Here is a 14,619-nt window from a genome sequence, read left to right as displayed (position 1 = left end):
AATGATGAAACAGTTTTATTAAACTGTTTGTTTCTGTTTTTATGTGACGTTCGTGCATTTTTTACCGCGGTGCATCCTTTCGTTATTCGTCCCGTAAGCCTCGCACAGACATGGGTAAGCGCTCGCGGTATTTTTAGTCTTTCGTGCTTTAATAGTTACCGAAGTCTGGCGCACTGCATTTGGGGAGAAAAAATGAAGCTCGATGTTCCTTATTTCACGACAAGCGGGATCGACTTTTGCGTACTATAGCCGGTAGAGATGGCTAACTGTATGCCGTCATGTGGCCAGCGGACATGGCGGAACACGTTTACACGTGCAGCGTTTTGAAAGCTGCTGCGATTCATATCCTGTCAGCGATGTTCGCATTCTTTTTTGATTCGCGCAATTAAGTCAAGCTACCTGGTTGTTACGAATGAAATATAGCGCGTCGTTGGGCTATCAACAAGCCACCGCGGCTGAAGTATTGGTTCTGTTTAGTCCTATGAGGCCGGCGGCAATCGATTCGTGCTTCGTTTTTGGGAGCGCTGTTAAATGTTAATTTTTGTTGTTTGCGTTATGCTAAAAGATCGTACTCGTTGCGGTGTCTAAGAAACTGAAGCGACGCATTGCGTTGTTTCGAACGTGTCGCGGGCTCGGGCCGTCTTGATTACGGCGTCGAGATGATTTGCGTGCAGTTGTGAGTTCACCGTTGCATGTGCAGGCAAGCCTCGTGGATTGCGGACGGCGCGCAAGCACCGCAGCCATCGCCGTGACCAGCGGTGGCATGACAAGGACTACAAGAAGGCCCATCTGGGTACCCGTTGGAAGGCTAACCCCTTCGGAGGCGCCTCACACGCAAAGGGCATTGTGCTCGAAAAAGTGTAAGTGCACATATCTTCAAGCCGGAAAGAGCAACCATACCATGTTAAAGAATCTCCCCTAGAGAGAGGGTTGAAATTTGCGGAGCCCTTGCAATACGGCGTCTATCGTCTAGGGCGTTAAACCCAAACTATTACTATTGAAAGGAACCAGACGTACATGAGTGAGGTAGCACACTCGCCGGCCAAGCTACCGAATGTGCTCTATTAGCAAACGCTATCTTCACGGGAAACCAGAGGGGCCCTTGGTAGGTGGTGTGGTAGGGTTGTTTGGACTGTGGGACGCCTTGCGTTGCGGGCTCACGGTAAGGCGAATGAGGCTGTAAGGGGGGATATGGGATGGACCGGCTTTGAATTAAGGGAAGCTCAGAGGAAAATGGAGTGTAGATGGGCTGGGAAGGTCTTCAGGTATTTGTGTAGGAAGAGTGTGGACACAAAGTGGAGAAAAAGAAATAGGAGGCTCTTAGGGGCCCCGCAACGCTTTCTTGGGCATGGACAGAAAACACTGACAACCAGTAGTAGTGGCTCCCGAGAAAACGTGAGCCAAGTATAGCGCAGTATGTGGCCCGGAATTCACAATAAATTATCAAAGTCAAAAAGATTGGTTTCTCTTCTCTTGAGAAATGACATGTTAAAAAGTCTGGTGTAAAAGGCCATTTATCAGCGATTGGCTGTTGTGAACATGGCACGCTCGGTCGTTACAGGGATCGTCGCGACTTGTCCACGCACGCAATCACACCGAAAAAAGTTGCATATTCAAAGGAAAAAAAAAAAAAAACACGGAAGAGTGCTCAAGGTCACAAGGCACACGTGACTTGTTCGACGCCACTTCACTCCAGACCGAGCACAGATGAGCAAAGTAGTGCGTTTAATTAGCGTGTTCATAACAAGTTTCCACCAGGCAAAGTACGTTGCGAGTGTCTGTACTCACACATCAGGTGCAACACTGTGGAGGCTAGCTAACGCGCCTCCTTGCAGTAGATAGGTTCCTGTAAAGAAATACTTCCATATTTTTATCACCCAGAATGTTTTTTTTTTTTATTTGTTTTGGGCTGAGTGTGAAAGGGGCATGTCTTGTAGCACGCATGCACATATAAATTTGTAGGTGGTAAGTATGGTGAGTTCACAAGTACTGACAGTTTAGTGAAAACCATTGCAATTTTTTACCAGAAATAATTTTGAGTGATGATGGTGATCCCCATAAAGTTCCTCCAAAACTAACTCTCGTTGCTCCAAAACGCGCCTCTTGGTGCTCTGAACCTGCTCACAAACTCTCCTTTTATGGCACCAAAACCGCTCCCTGAGCTGCTCCAAAGCACTGAAGTCCACTTGCCACACCTCTGTGCATGTCTGCACCGCTTAATTGAAAGCACTAGTATGATCACTGAGTTTTTAAAAAAAGTTATTTGCAATCATTTGAAACAGTAAATGACATTTCTGCTGCTGTAAGGGAAAGAAAGAATTCTGCACTAGTTTTTCTTTTTTTGCCGTCTCTACTTCTCGATTTTACAGTTCTCCCGAATTTAAAGTTTGCCAGCTTAGTAGAGACTTGGCAGGGTCTCCCAAAGAATTTATCAGGTGGGGCAAATGTAATGTGGCATCGTCTTTGCTCAGTGGGGTTGGTTCAAAATACTACTATTATTGAAATAGCTGTGTTCATTGTCACTCGGCACGATTTATGTGAGGTTGAAGGTTGAAACAGAATATAAATATATTCTATTTATATTCTGTTTTGACCCTTGCATCAGGCTCATCAAAGTTTTCTTCAAGTGAACTTTCTCACATTCGCTTTTTCTCAACCTAACTCACTTGGACTCTTACTCAGCGGGACACACTCAGACTCGCAGCTTGTGCCCAAGTCAGTCGACTCACGAGTCTGTCAGCTTTTGTAATCTTTGTGTCGATGCTCTTTAACACAAGTACCTCATGTAATCGGTGCTCCGTAATGTGCCTTTATATCTTGTACCTGCAAATAGCAGTTATCAGTGGTTTGTCTAGTACAGACATTCTTATGCAATATGCAGCTCTCACGAGATATTTTAATCAAAAATGTCCCTTAAAGGATTTCGCCGGGGTAGGTTAAGGCCCTCCCACCAACTCATGCCTTGGATCAACTAATATGAGGTAGTGCATCGTTTAGATAGCTGTGAAAAGAATAGCCCTGCCGCGGGGGTCTAGTGGCTAAGGTACTCGGCTGCTGACCACCCACCTGCAGGCCGTGGGATTGAATCCCGGCTGTGGCGGCTGCATTTTCGATGAAGGTGGAAATGCTTTAGGCCCATGTGCCCACAATTGAGTGCACGTATAAGAACCCCAGGTGCTCGAAATTCCTGAAGCTGTCCACTTCAGCATCTCTCATAATATGGTGGTTTTGGGACGTTAAACCCCACATGTTAATCGAATGAAGACTTGAGTACAAACTTGCATTATAATGCTGATAGGTATGCTCAAGCAAGCAGTTAATACTACAAGTTAGCAATGAAAGGTGGAGCTCACTTAGGCTGACTCCCGAAGTATACTTTGCACTTGGGGCTCACAGGAACTCTCTTCCATATTTATCTTGCCTGGGTTTGCTCACAATTCTTGAATCTGCCCCAGCTATATGGCATAGTCGAAGCACGTGTGTTTAATGTTAATTATTGTGTTCTCATCCTCGCAGTGGTGTTGAAGCCAAGCAGCCCAACTCTGCCATCCGGAAGTGTGTCCGAGTGCAGCTCATTAAAAACGGCAAGAAGATCACCGCATTCGTGCCCCGGGACGGTTGCCTGAACTACATTGAGGTGAGGGCTGCCGGTCCGATCGACATCATTCACAGGACCAAGGATTGCAGTGTGCTTGTGGAGCAATAATCTCGAAAGTGCTCAATTTGCCTTCAGTTGTAGTGAGAATGACAGTACATGGTGTGCGAATTTGGCATCCATGATGGAGAGAATCGAGGATACTTCTTGTTTCCAGCACGTCAGCAATGCTTCTTCAAAACCAGTGATAGGAAAGGTTAGTTTCTGTGCATAATCCAGCGGGCGCCAGTTCGGCTCAAGCTACTGGACAAGTGAAGAATATGTTTCCATGTGGGCCTTGCGATATACCGCATACCGTACTTACTCGCGTGATTCTCGCACCAGCATAATTGTGGCGCTTCCTGTATTGCACAGCAAAAATGCTTTTTTTTTTTGCGAGTAATTATTACATCCCCTAATATTGCAGCAGAAATGCTGTCTGCTCCTTTTAGCCAGTGATGATGATAGTGCACGACAGCCTGGCACTTTCATAATTATCATGCATAGTATCAACTGACGAACCCTAAGCCAATCGAAAGTGGCAAGTGCGCATTGTGGCGTGCTAGTGTATGTTGTCTGTTCTGTCGTTACACTATGAGGCAATATGGTAGTTATACAGCTGTTTTCAAGACGGAAGTGATTGATCATGCACTAAACTACAGCAACAGGGCTGCCGGTACCTCTTTGCAGTCGACGAGTTATATATGTTCATTACTGGAGACCGCACGCAGCACAAGCAGCTCAAAGCCACCTAACTGTGTTGGGCCTTTCGTGTGCCTAAAACTTGGAGGGATCGTAGAACTTTATTTCATCAGAAGGCAATTGCAGACGTTTTTGTGCCGGATGGCTGTCAGCTCAAGGTTGATGTCGTACGCTGAACTTTGAGAAGCTCCCGTCAGTGGCGAACACTAACGCTACGCTCGCAAGCCTTGCGTGGAGTATTTCTCTACTGTTTGCTTGCGGCTTTTGTGTCTCAAATAAATGTTGCCTTGTGATAAACCTGTAGTTTTATTGTTAAGGTAAGTCTATCAATACTTCTCAAAGCTGATACAGTGAAAGCTCGTTAATTCGGATAATTCGGACGGCTCTATTGGTCCCGGCCAAAGCGCATGTTAATCTATGGGACAAAACCTTCGTTATTTCGTCGGAATTCGGCTCCGCACCGCTTAATTAGGACAAATGCTGATGGCTGCTGCTACACAAAAGTGTGACAAAGCAGCGCTGGCACCACTGGAGTGAAACCGAAACCTGAGTGGCATCGCCATCATCAACTAGTGGGGGCGATCGCAGCATCACCGAACGTCGGCGGCTTCTTTCTTCTCGACTCAGCCCCTCCGACGCCATTTTCCCTTGTGTAGTCGTGTCGGAACCATCTCTTCTTGCGGAGTTCTCTTTTTCTTCCATTGTGACCGTATTTGCATGCCACCACCATCGTGCGCTACAGTGATGGCAACGCCGAAAAAGCGGCAAAACTACGACGCGAAGAACTTGGCGACTAAAGTGGAAATTTTGGAAGCACTGAAGAACGATGAATCGCGACAGCAGGTTATGACCTAGTGCAACGTGAAGCGGAGCACGTTGGGAACGTACGTGAAAAATGAACAACAGATACGACAAGCCTTCGAAAGCGAGAAGTTTCATGCCTCTAGAAAGCGGTTGCGAACCGCAGCTCATCCTCAGCTCGAAGAAGCTTTGCTCCGGTGGATTACTGACTGTCGCAACGCGCATCTGCCTTTGAGCGGACCTCTCATCATGGCGCAAGGTGAGAAGTATGCTGCAATGATGAACATTAAATCGTTCAAAGCGTCAGAAGGGTGGTTTGCAAGGTTTCGAGAGAGACACGAACTTGTCTTCAAGAGTGTGTGCGGCGAAAAGGCCAGTTTTGACGAAAGCGTGACCACCAAGTGGAGAAATGTGAAGCTGCTGGAGCACATCACCGCATGTGAATTACGTGACGTGTTCAATGCAGATAAAACTGCTCTATTTTTCAGAGCTCTGCCCGACAAGACGGTGACTTTCAAAGGGGACGCGTGCATTGGTGGCAAGAAGTGCAAGCAAAAGATGACTGTGCTTCTTGCCGCCAATATGACTGGCACGGAGCGCTTGCCACTACTTGTCGTTGGGAAGGCGCTTAAGCCACATTGTTTTAAGAACGTCAAAAGCCTTCCTGTCGAGTACACAGCGAACAGGAAGGCATGGATGACATCAAACATTTTTCGCGGCTGGCTGCAGCAGTTCGACCGGCACTTCACGTCGAAGGACTGCAAGATACTTATGGTTGTTGACAACTGCAGTGCCCATAACTATACAGTCGAACTGAAGAGCATCAAACTATCAAAGTAGTTTTTTTGCCGCCCAACACTACGTCTGCTCTTCAGCCGATGGACCAGGGTATCATTCACTACGTGAAGTCGAAGTACCGCAAGCACCTGCTAGAGCGAATGATCCTATGCTCAGAAGCTTGAAAGTTGTATCAAGTGGACTTACTCGGCGCAGTGCACATCATCGCCCACGTGTGGAAAAACACTCCGCCGCAAGTCATCGCCAACTGTTTTCGGCACAGCGGTTTTGTGAGGCCCGAGCATGCAGCAGTAGCTGACGATGGCATCGAGGAGGTGTCAGCAGAGTCCACCGACGATGACTGCCCTACTTTCGATGCTGTCCTTCCCACAGATGTGACCTTTCAGGTCTACATCGCGATTGATCATGGTGTCGCCACGAGTGGTCTCCTGACCGATCAAGAGATTATTAATGATGTCACGGGCGCCCATGAAGACCACGATTCCGACGAAGAATCATGCGAGGAGATACAGCCGCGACCTCATCGCACCTGACGGGAAGTCTCGGAAGCGCTGTTAATATTAGAGGTTGCTTGCCTGAACACTCCCGACAGCTTGCGTGCTGTTGGCCATTTGGAACAGTTGGAATTGTGATGTCAGCCGGAATCTGCGCGAAAACGGAGACGACACTTACAAAATACTTCAACAAATAAAGGTATGCTTCTGCAGCTTGATTTGAAATGTTGTTTTCCCTGTTCATTCGTTAATTCGGACAGTTTTTCCGGTCCCGTGAGATCCGAATTAATGAGCTTTTACTGTAGTTAGTTGGTGGCGTGAGAGCCCCGATTTGTGGCCACTTTGTTGTTTAGCTCTGTACGTTTTCTCGGAAAATTTTCCCCACTTAATTGTAGTGCCCCCAAGCTTTTTATCAGTTTTTCTGCAAAAAAAAAAAAGTGCAAGAATTGGGCAAGTAAATGTCGTACAGCTAAACCTGGATATAATGAAATTGGTAAACTCCCAGAAAAATTCATTATAAAAAGGATTTTGTTATATGTAGGTTCGGTACGAAAATTCGAAACGTATACGTGCAAATGAAACAAAAGGGGGACTGAAGGCAAAGCTAACCCAAAACATTTACTTTGCACTAAAAGGAATTGTGTTAATATTGTGATAGCAATTATATGGATACTCTCGGCGGGTTTTTGCCGTCACCGCCATGTTCCTTAAGAAGTCCAGATTGATAACATCGCCCCGCGCATCGCAACTTTCACGAAAGGGTAAAAGCGCAAGTGCGCTTGCAGAGAACAAATGAGTCGGCCTATCCCTATTGCCTGGAAAGTGCATAAGATAACATCTCCCGTGTGTTAAAACTGCCCTCGAATGCTCAAAGTAAACCACCGAACTTGAACAAGCGTGAAATGGGGGGGGGGGGGGGCTCGTTCGAGTAGCAATAATGAACTTGGATTTTAAGGGTGGTCGCGATCCCTGGTGCGCTTGCTATCTCGGCGAGTATCAGTGCGGTTTCTGTGGGAAAGGTTGGTGTGAAAAGAGCACTTCACGATGGAGCGGCGGTATTTGCTCACGCCAGTGTTTAGTAGGAGTTCCGCGATATCAAATCCAAAAGAGTTGGCTGCCAGTATTACTTCTTATAACAATATATATATTTTTTTGCTATCACGTTCATTGCATTCAAAGCGCCACCGTGTTGCCAGATCTAATCGCGAAAGCTACCAGCCTGTGAAACTCGCGGTGAAAGACAGAAGCGCGTGACGAGTCGACCTCTGAAGATCCGTCATCACCGTGGTCTCGGCGAGTTTCCGTCAGTGCCTAATCTGGCAACCCCTCGGTGGTAACGACACGGTTTTCTGAAATTAAGTAAAGTCACAGTTTCGTCGCAAGGGCGAAGCAATGACAACTTGGAATGTAACCTGAGAACGGCAAGCAGATCGAAGCATGGAATGCGCTGCTCAAGGAGAAACAAAAAAAATGATGCACGAAACATAATCACAGGTACAGATAAAAGTGCGAACTAACGAATACCCCAGTTGTTACTTCGCTGTGCTTGAAACGCACACTCTTTTCCCAAACGGCCCCTCTCTATCGAATAAAATGAGCTTTTTGTGCCTTGCAACTAAACGCAATCGTTCCGGCCAAGGTCGAAGGCGCGCCGCTGAACACAAACATCAACCCCCCCCCCCCCCCCCCGCCGGGCAAAGTACAGGCAAAGTTCGCGTGGGTGATAAGCGCGCGCCCACGCATCGTGACAAGCTGGGCACCGAGCGTGGGCGACGTTTTTTTTTTTTTAGTTTTCATATATATAGATACTCATACATATACAGTGTGTGTGCGGGTGACACAGATGACGCCAGTGACACCATCGACCAGACTCAGGACGTCGTAGACGAAGCTTGCAAAACTCTGCTAGCTGAAGTGCTGGTGCGGTAGGGCGTTACGGAAGGCATTTCGTTCCCCGACTTTAGAGATACAGACAGCGATGTGCAGACATCTTCGCACATGTCCGATGAAACCATTGTTGCCTCGGTTGTCGAAGTGTCGCCAAATGATAGTGATAGCTACGACATGAAAAGTGACAACACGGGTGATCCAGGTCCGACAGTGGCCGAAGCTGCGCATTGCGGCAGCGTCATGCGGGTATTTGTTGAGAAGAGGGGGCTGGCGGAAAAGCTGGCTCACAATATAAGTGGTTTTGAAGCCGCTGCTGCTAGGCCGCCGCGTCGTCAAATGAAGATTACAGACTTTGTTACGCGAAGTTAATAAATTACTGCACGTTTTCGGTTCTTTCATCACACTCCCGAAGGTTTCTTTTTTTTGACAGGTAAGTGAGCGACCTGATGCTATTTCGGTTAAGCAGTACTACTGTTTTGTACATACTTTTTCCGAGCTCCGGCCAACTGCGGTTTATTGAGGTTTCACTGTATTGCAATAAAAAAAAAAACTACCGTAATTACTCGAATCTAACACGCTCCTTTTTTCCGGTTAAGCGAGTTCATAAATTGCATGTGCGTTAGAATCGAGTACGAAAAAAAAAAAACTGAATACGGTCAATCTATTGCCATCGGCATATTCAAAATGGCTGCCCCCTACGTGCGTCGGCATGGCGCGTCGGCCATTTCTGCCAATAGGTTTCCCATGTGCGGCACTTCGTACGTGTGCTGAGGAGTTCGTCATCTTGTAGTGCATTAGCGTCGACGGTATGGAAAGACCGACTCCAAAAACTCGAGTGCACCACGATGCCGCTTTTAAAAGAAGTCATCGCTTGTGTAGAAACGGACGGAAAAGGGCCGCATCGCGGTTGTTCGGAGTTCCCTAAACGTGCATGCGGGACTGGCGAAAACAAAAGCAGAAGATTGTCGACAGCAAAGCTTCACGCAAAGGCTTCAGTGGACCACAGCAGGGTCGGTTTCCGCAAATTGAAGAGCTGCTCGGCGAGTATGTGCTTGAGCAGTGAGCTGCCGGTGACGACAGAACTGCTCCAAGTGCGGGCTATGCAGTTAGCTCTAGAATAGAAAAAGGGCTAATGCGGAGCCAGTTTAAAGCGAGCAGGTGCTGGCTAACTAATTTTATGAAGAGGAAAAGCTTTTCCCTCCGAAGGCGAACGGGCATATGCGAAAAGTTTTGAGAGGAGTACGATGAAAAGCTTCACAGTTTTCAGAGGTTTGTCCTAAACTTGTGGCACAACAACGGCTATCTGCTTGGACAAATCGGGAATGCCGATCAGACGCCTCTTGGACATGCCTAGCATCACAACCGTCGAGAAGGGGGCGAAGCAAGTTCGCGTGCCGACATCGGTCCACGGTAAAGCTGCAGTGACGGCAATGCTCTGTTACGCGTCAGATGGGCACAAGCTTCCCCCGTACCTCGTATTTAAATGGAAGATGCTCCCGAAAGGAGTCGTTTTTTCGAGGGGTGTGATCGTGCGGGCCAACGAAAAAAAATGGTTGCAATCGATGTCGTTTTTTTTTTTCCGTCGTTGAAACCGGGAGCGCGTTGCAATTAAGGGAGCGGTAGAATCGAGTAAATACGGTAAGCTGAATGTCCTCGGGAGGGGGTGGGGAGGGGGCACACCATGCGCGTGCAGGGAACCTATCGTGTAAAAGGGAATATAGGTCGACCCCCCAAGTTCAGGTTACGAAAAAAAAAAAAAGGAAAACAACCTAAAACTGCTGAACCACATTTATTTGCGAATTGGGCGCACCACACCCCAATCGTCGGAGCTCCCCTCAACCACCATCGCAACTGCTCCTTTCGTCCGACGAAGCACCACTGTCTTCTAAAGACGAGAGTTTGTCGCTGGCCGCCTCCCACAGTGTGTCGTCTTCAGTTCCATCCAGCGAGTTGCTGACGCAACATTTCTTGAAAGCATTTTTCACCATGGAATCCGGCAAGGAGCGCCTGGTGGGAAGCACCCAGCCACAAACAGTCGCATGCGGAGGCCTCTTTTGGCGGCCCGTTGGTGTCTGGGGGTTGTCGCCGGACATCCACTCTTGGTATTCCAGCCGCACTTGGTCCTTGAACCGCTTGTTTAGCACAACTTCGAGCGGCTGGAGGGCGGACGTCATACCACCTGGTATCACGGCGAGGTCCGTTTTCCCGTCGCCGAGAGCGCGTTTCACTGCGTCGGTTAAGTGGCCACGAAACACATCCAACACCAGCATGCTGAGAATATGCAGCAGTTCACCTGGCTGACGGTTCCACACAACTCGTATCCATTCGAGCATCATGTCCATTCGTTCATGTATCCCTTTTTGTTGACGCGAACGACAACACCGGGCGGGAACACTTCCTTCGGCATTGTCTTGCGTTTGAAAATGACGAAAAGCGATAGCTTTCTACCATCTGTCGTGCATGCCAGCATGACGGTGAAGCGCGAGTGCTCATTGCCAGTGGACAACAGCTTCACATCCTTGGCGCCGCGCTGGGTGATCGTGGTGGACGAAGGCATGTGAAACCACACGGGGGTCTCATGGGCATTGCCAATCTGGTGCCCCATCATGTACTCGTTCTGCTCCCGAAGCCGGTTCACGAAGCGCTGAAAGATTATGAGCTTGTCTTCGAACTCCTCCGGCAACTTTTGACAGATGGATGTGCGCCGCCGAAGAGAAAATCCTTTGCGTTGCATCCTTTCTCCAGAGCGACTGGAGATTCATCAGTAATGTCATTTATATATGCAACAAAGACGATGCAGCCGAAAAGGCCGCAAAAAACAAGCTCGTGGATAGGCACAAACCCAGAGTGGACACTGCCTACAGCCCTGGTGAGCTGTAAAGTGTATATTCAAGCCCTTGTCATTGCAAGAATCCAAATAATGTTATTTTTCCCCTTGTTTATTTTTGTGACCCGGACCTAGGTACAAATAGCGACGGCACAGACCACATAGCATGCCATTTTTATGCACAGTGTACCCATACAAGCTGAAATATAACAGTGAAGTAAGTGTTTGGTAGCTGCTTTCTCGCACTATTTACAAGGACTATGCATACTTATACAACAAATTTTTCATAGTTTCTGTGACATTGTTGTAACATATGACATTATCTTGTTCATTAACGGCAAAGCTGCATAATGATGCCATTTATACAGCTATGTTGCAACGCCATATCAATTTATGGAAAGCTACAACTTCAAATGCTTTTTTTCTCAGTGCTAAGTTTTTATTGACTCACAATAACAAGTTTCATACCAATGTGTTCATATTGAATAGACCTGACGGATGATGCTATTAACTTTCTTCTATATGTTGTTAACCAAATTGTAATTTATGATGATTGTAGCCATTTATATCACATTTAAACTTAGTTGCTTACAGTAAAATTAGCATCATCGGCTAGACCAGCTTTCTGGCAATCCGGTTATATATTTTGTTTTTGTGTTTGACAGTGAAATCGCCAAAAAGCCGTGTGAGAAATGTGTTTTTTGCGTATTATAAAAATGTAATATCTTCTGTTCTGATACAGCTATTGAAAATCTACTTAGCAATTTGGAATCTTCAGAAGAAACGTAATCAGTCTATTAAGTTTCATTCAATTTGGACAGACTTAAAAAAACAGACATAAAAAACGTAAGACCCATGTCTCCCCTTAAAAGACGAGGAAGAGATTTCTAGGCGAGATTGATAAGTAATGGTAAAGTCCAGGCTGTGTGCTGTCCTATAATGTTTGGCTCCAGTGTTCTTGGAAACATCAACTACCGATTGGCTGTATTTTTCGGTCGTGCAAGGCTTCTTTAAATTGCAACGCTTGTATTGTTTTGTTTGTACAATAATACTGGCGCCCATTAGCTTTTGCAGAGGTATTGTTGTTGGTAAAACATCTCCAAATGCCACTGTGATTGGTACCCACCATAGTCAGGGCTTTACATAGCCCATTATAGGTAATCTGCAGTAGACAAGCGCAAGTTTCATGACATTGCATTTCTGAATGTTTTGTTTTTCATATTGTGTGCAGGAGAACGACGAGGTCTTGGTGGCAGGTTTCGGTCGTAAGGGTCATGCCGTGGGTGACATCCCCGGTGTCCGTTTCAAGGTGGTCAAAGTCGCCAACGTGTCCCTGCTCGCCCTGTACAAGGAGAAGAAAGAGCGACCACGCTCATAGGGCACAATAAACATTTCATACAGCTCGCAAGGCCAGTTCTTTCTATACTTTCAGGAGTGAAACAGCTGTGCCATCTTGCGCCGAACCACCCCGTTGCAACAAACTGGTTTATCAGCGTCGCCATACTGCGCCGCAGCATCTGAACTGGCTGCAGGTGTGACAGCTATCAAGCCCCGTGCCCGTAAACGTTGCTGAATCTCCATATTTCAAGTTTCATCGAAACAGTCTTACTTATAGTTTTAGTTTCCTAAAGGCTGTGATCGCACGAGCAGCAGCTGTGAACTTTCCTGTGGGCGCGATCGCTGGCTCATGGGCTATCTCGGGAGGCATTTGTGCCGATGGTTCATGAACCCTTATACGCGCTGCGCTTGTAAAACATAGTTGCTTTGAGAAAAGAGCATCTCTTCTTTGTGTGGCCATATGCTGTTGCTGCAGGGTTTTGTAGAGTTGAGTGATGTCAGATCTAAAAAAGTTAGCTGCTAGTCTTACTTCATATAACAATTATTTTGTTGCTATCGCATATGTTGCTTGTCTTGCATTGAAACTATGAATTGTTAATTACTTAATGGTAGCATTCAGAAAATATTGGATGGTAAGGGGGCTCAGAAGAAAGGGGGTGGGGACCGGTTCCCGAACAGACTAGTAAAGACTGATGTATAGGATTGCTTATCGAATGCATTCGCGTATTCTCGTTCATTGCGCTGCTGTGCTTCATTGTACAGTGCTCATCGAATCTGCTGTTTTTGCTTGCGCGTATTGTACATAGCTGAAACAAACCACAGCACATTCATGGAGTGAATGATGATGAGTGGGGCGACCGGTTACGAATAGACGTGCATTGACAAAACCACGGGTTTTAGGGCGTTGCTCCCCCCCCCCCCCCCCCCCCAAAAAAAAGTGTTTAGGAAGGATGAAACAATGAATGCGACAACCGTGCTGTTCACCGCGCCGTAGCCAGAGATGGCACACTGGGCCCGTGCCCTTCCCCCACCCCCTAATTTTTTCCCCATTTCGTACATAGCTAGCCTGAAATTACCATTTAGCCTGACTGGGGGCTTCCCCACTGCAGATAAAGAGTGCCCCCCCTCCCGTTGGATCCGATCTCCAGTAAATACAAAACGCTGGTGTAAAAGAATATGGCCCCTTCAGGGAGAGCAACACTTTTCGCCCAGTCACTTCGCGATAAGAGAGCAGTGCATAAGTGTATGCGCGCTGGCAGCAACTGATGGCTGGCTGGCCAGCTATCAATTGCGCCCTTACAGGGGCCCCGTGACAGAACAGCGGGGATAGATAATACAGGCAGGTGAAAGTGTAGGCATGCCCATTAAGTTAAAAATACAAATATTATACGACTAGAATTTCAGAACTTTTTGTTCTAAAAAACTCGAAAAAAAAAACATTTGTAGTGGCTACAGCATTCAAAAAGGGCGCATGGTATTCGGAAGACACAAAAGTTTTCATTTGATAGCTTCAGTGGTTACAGAAAAAATGTTTCTTTTTGGAACTGCGAAATAGAGTTCCGAGAAAACGCCATTTAAAGGGGCTCTGCAACACTTTGAGCATGGTCAGAAAACGCTGCCGATCGGTAGTAGAGGCCCCCGACACCACGTGAGCCAAATATAGTGACGCATATGGCCTGGAATTCACAATTATTTATCAAAGTCAGCAAAAAATTGCTTTCTCGTATCTATACACATGACGCCCAGAAATAACTGGTAGCAAGCCCATCAATCAGCCATAGACTGATTTGAACATGGCGTGCTCGGTCGTTGCAGAGATCGCTGCCGGGGGCCGCGACTTGTTCACGCGTGTTCGCGCTATCACACTCAAAAAGCCGTGCATTCGAAGAAAAAAAAAAGTGCTCGAAGTCACGAGGTGTGGGTGACATATTTTATTCGCCGCTGCCGTCCCTCCCTGCTTACCTTCCAGTGCCTTCGTGAGGACGAGAGAAAAGAAAAAGCAATCCCCGCCGTGGTGGTCTAGTGGCTAAGGTACACGGCTGCTGATCCGCAGGTCGCGGGATCGAATCCCGGCTGCATTTCCGATGGAGGCGGAAATGTAGGCCCGTGTGCTCAGATTTGGGTGCACGTTAAAG

General features: G+C 47.1%; 1 protein-coding gene across 1 annotated transcript; it reads left to right on the top strand.

The window, feature by feature from the left end:
• The first annotated feature begins 14 nt into the window (after positions 1-14).
• RpS23 (ribosomal protein S23) lies at positions 15-12,554 on the top strand. Its single transcript, XM_037425039.2, has 4 exons — positions 15-114; positions 701-860; positions 3,517-3,637; positions 12,378-12,554. The coding sequence occupies exons 1-4, from the start codon at positions 111-113 to the stop codon at positions 12,522-12,524; spliced, it is 432 nt and encodes a 143-aa protein (XP_037280936.1). The 5' UTR covers positions 15-110; the 3' UTR covers positions 12,525-12,554.
• The last annotated feature ends 2,065 nt before the right edge of the window (positions 12,555-14,619 follow it).

This window comes from Rhipicephalus microplus, chromosome 5, assembly GCF_043290135.1.
Source record: "Rhipicephalus microplus isolate Deutch F79 chromosome 5, USDA_Rmic, whole genome shotgun sequence".
Classification (NCBI taxonomy): Eukaryota; Metazoa; Arthropoda; class Arachnida; order Ixodida; family Ixodidae; genus Rhipicephalus; species Rhipicephalus microplus.
Note: the sequence above shows the minus strand (reverse complement) of the source record. Positions and strands in the feature narration are given on the sequence as shown.

Excerpts from the sequence above, each read along its gene's own strand:
- RpS23 (XM_037425039.2), top strand. Across the intron at positions 861-3,516 it reads GGCATTGTGCTCGAAAAAGT|TGGTGTTGAAGCCAAGCAGC; the intron begins GTAAGTGCACAT and ends TCATCCTCGCAG. Across the intron at positions 3,638-12,377 it reads GTTGCCTGAACTACATTGAG|GAGAACGACGAGGTCTTGGT; the intron begins GTGAGGGCTGCC and ends TATTGTGTGCAG.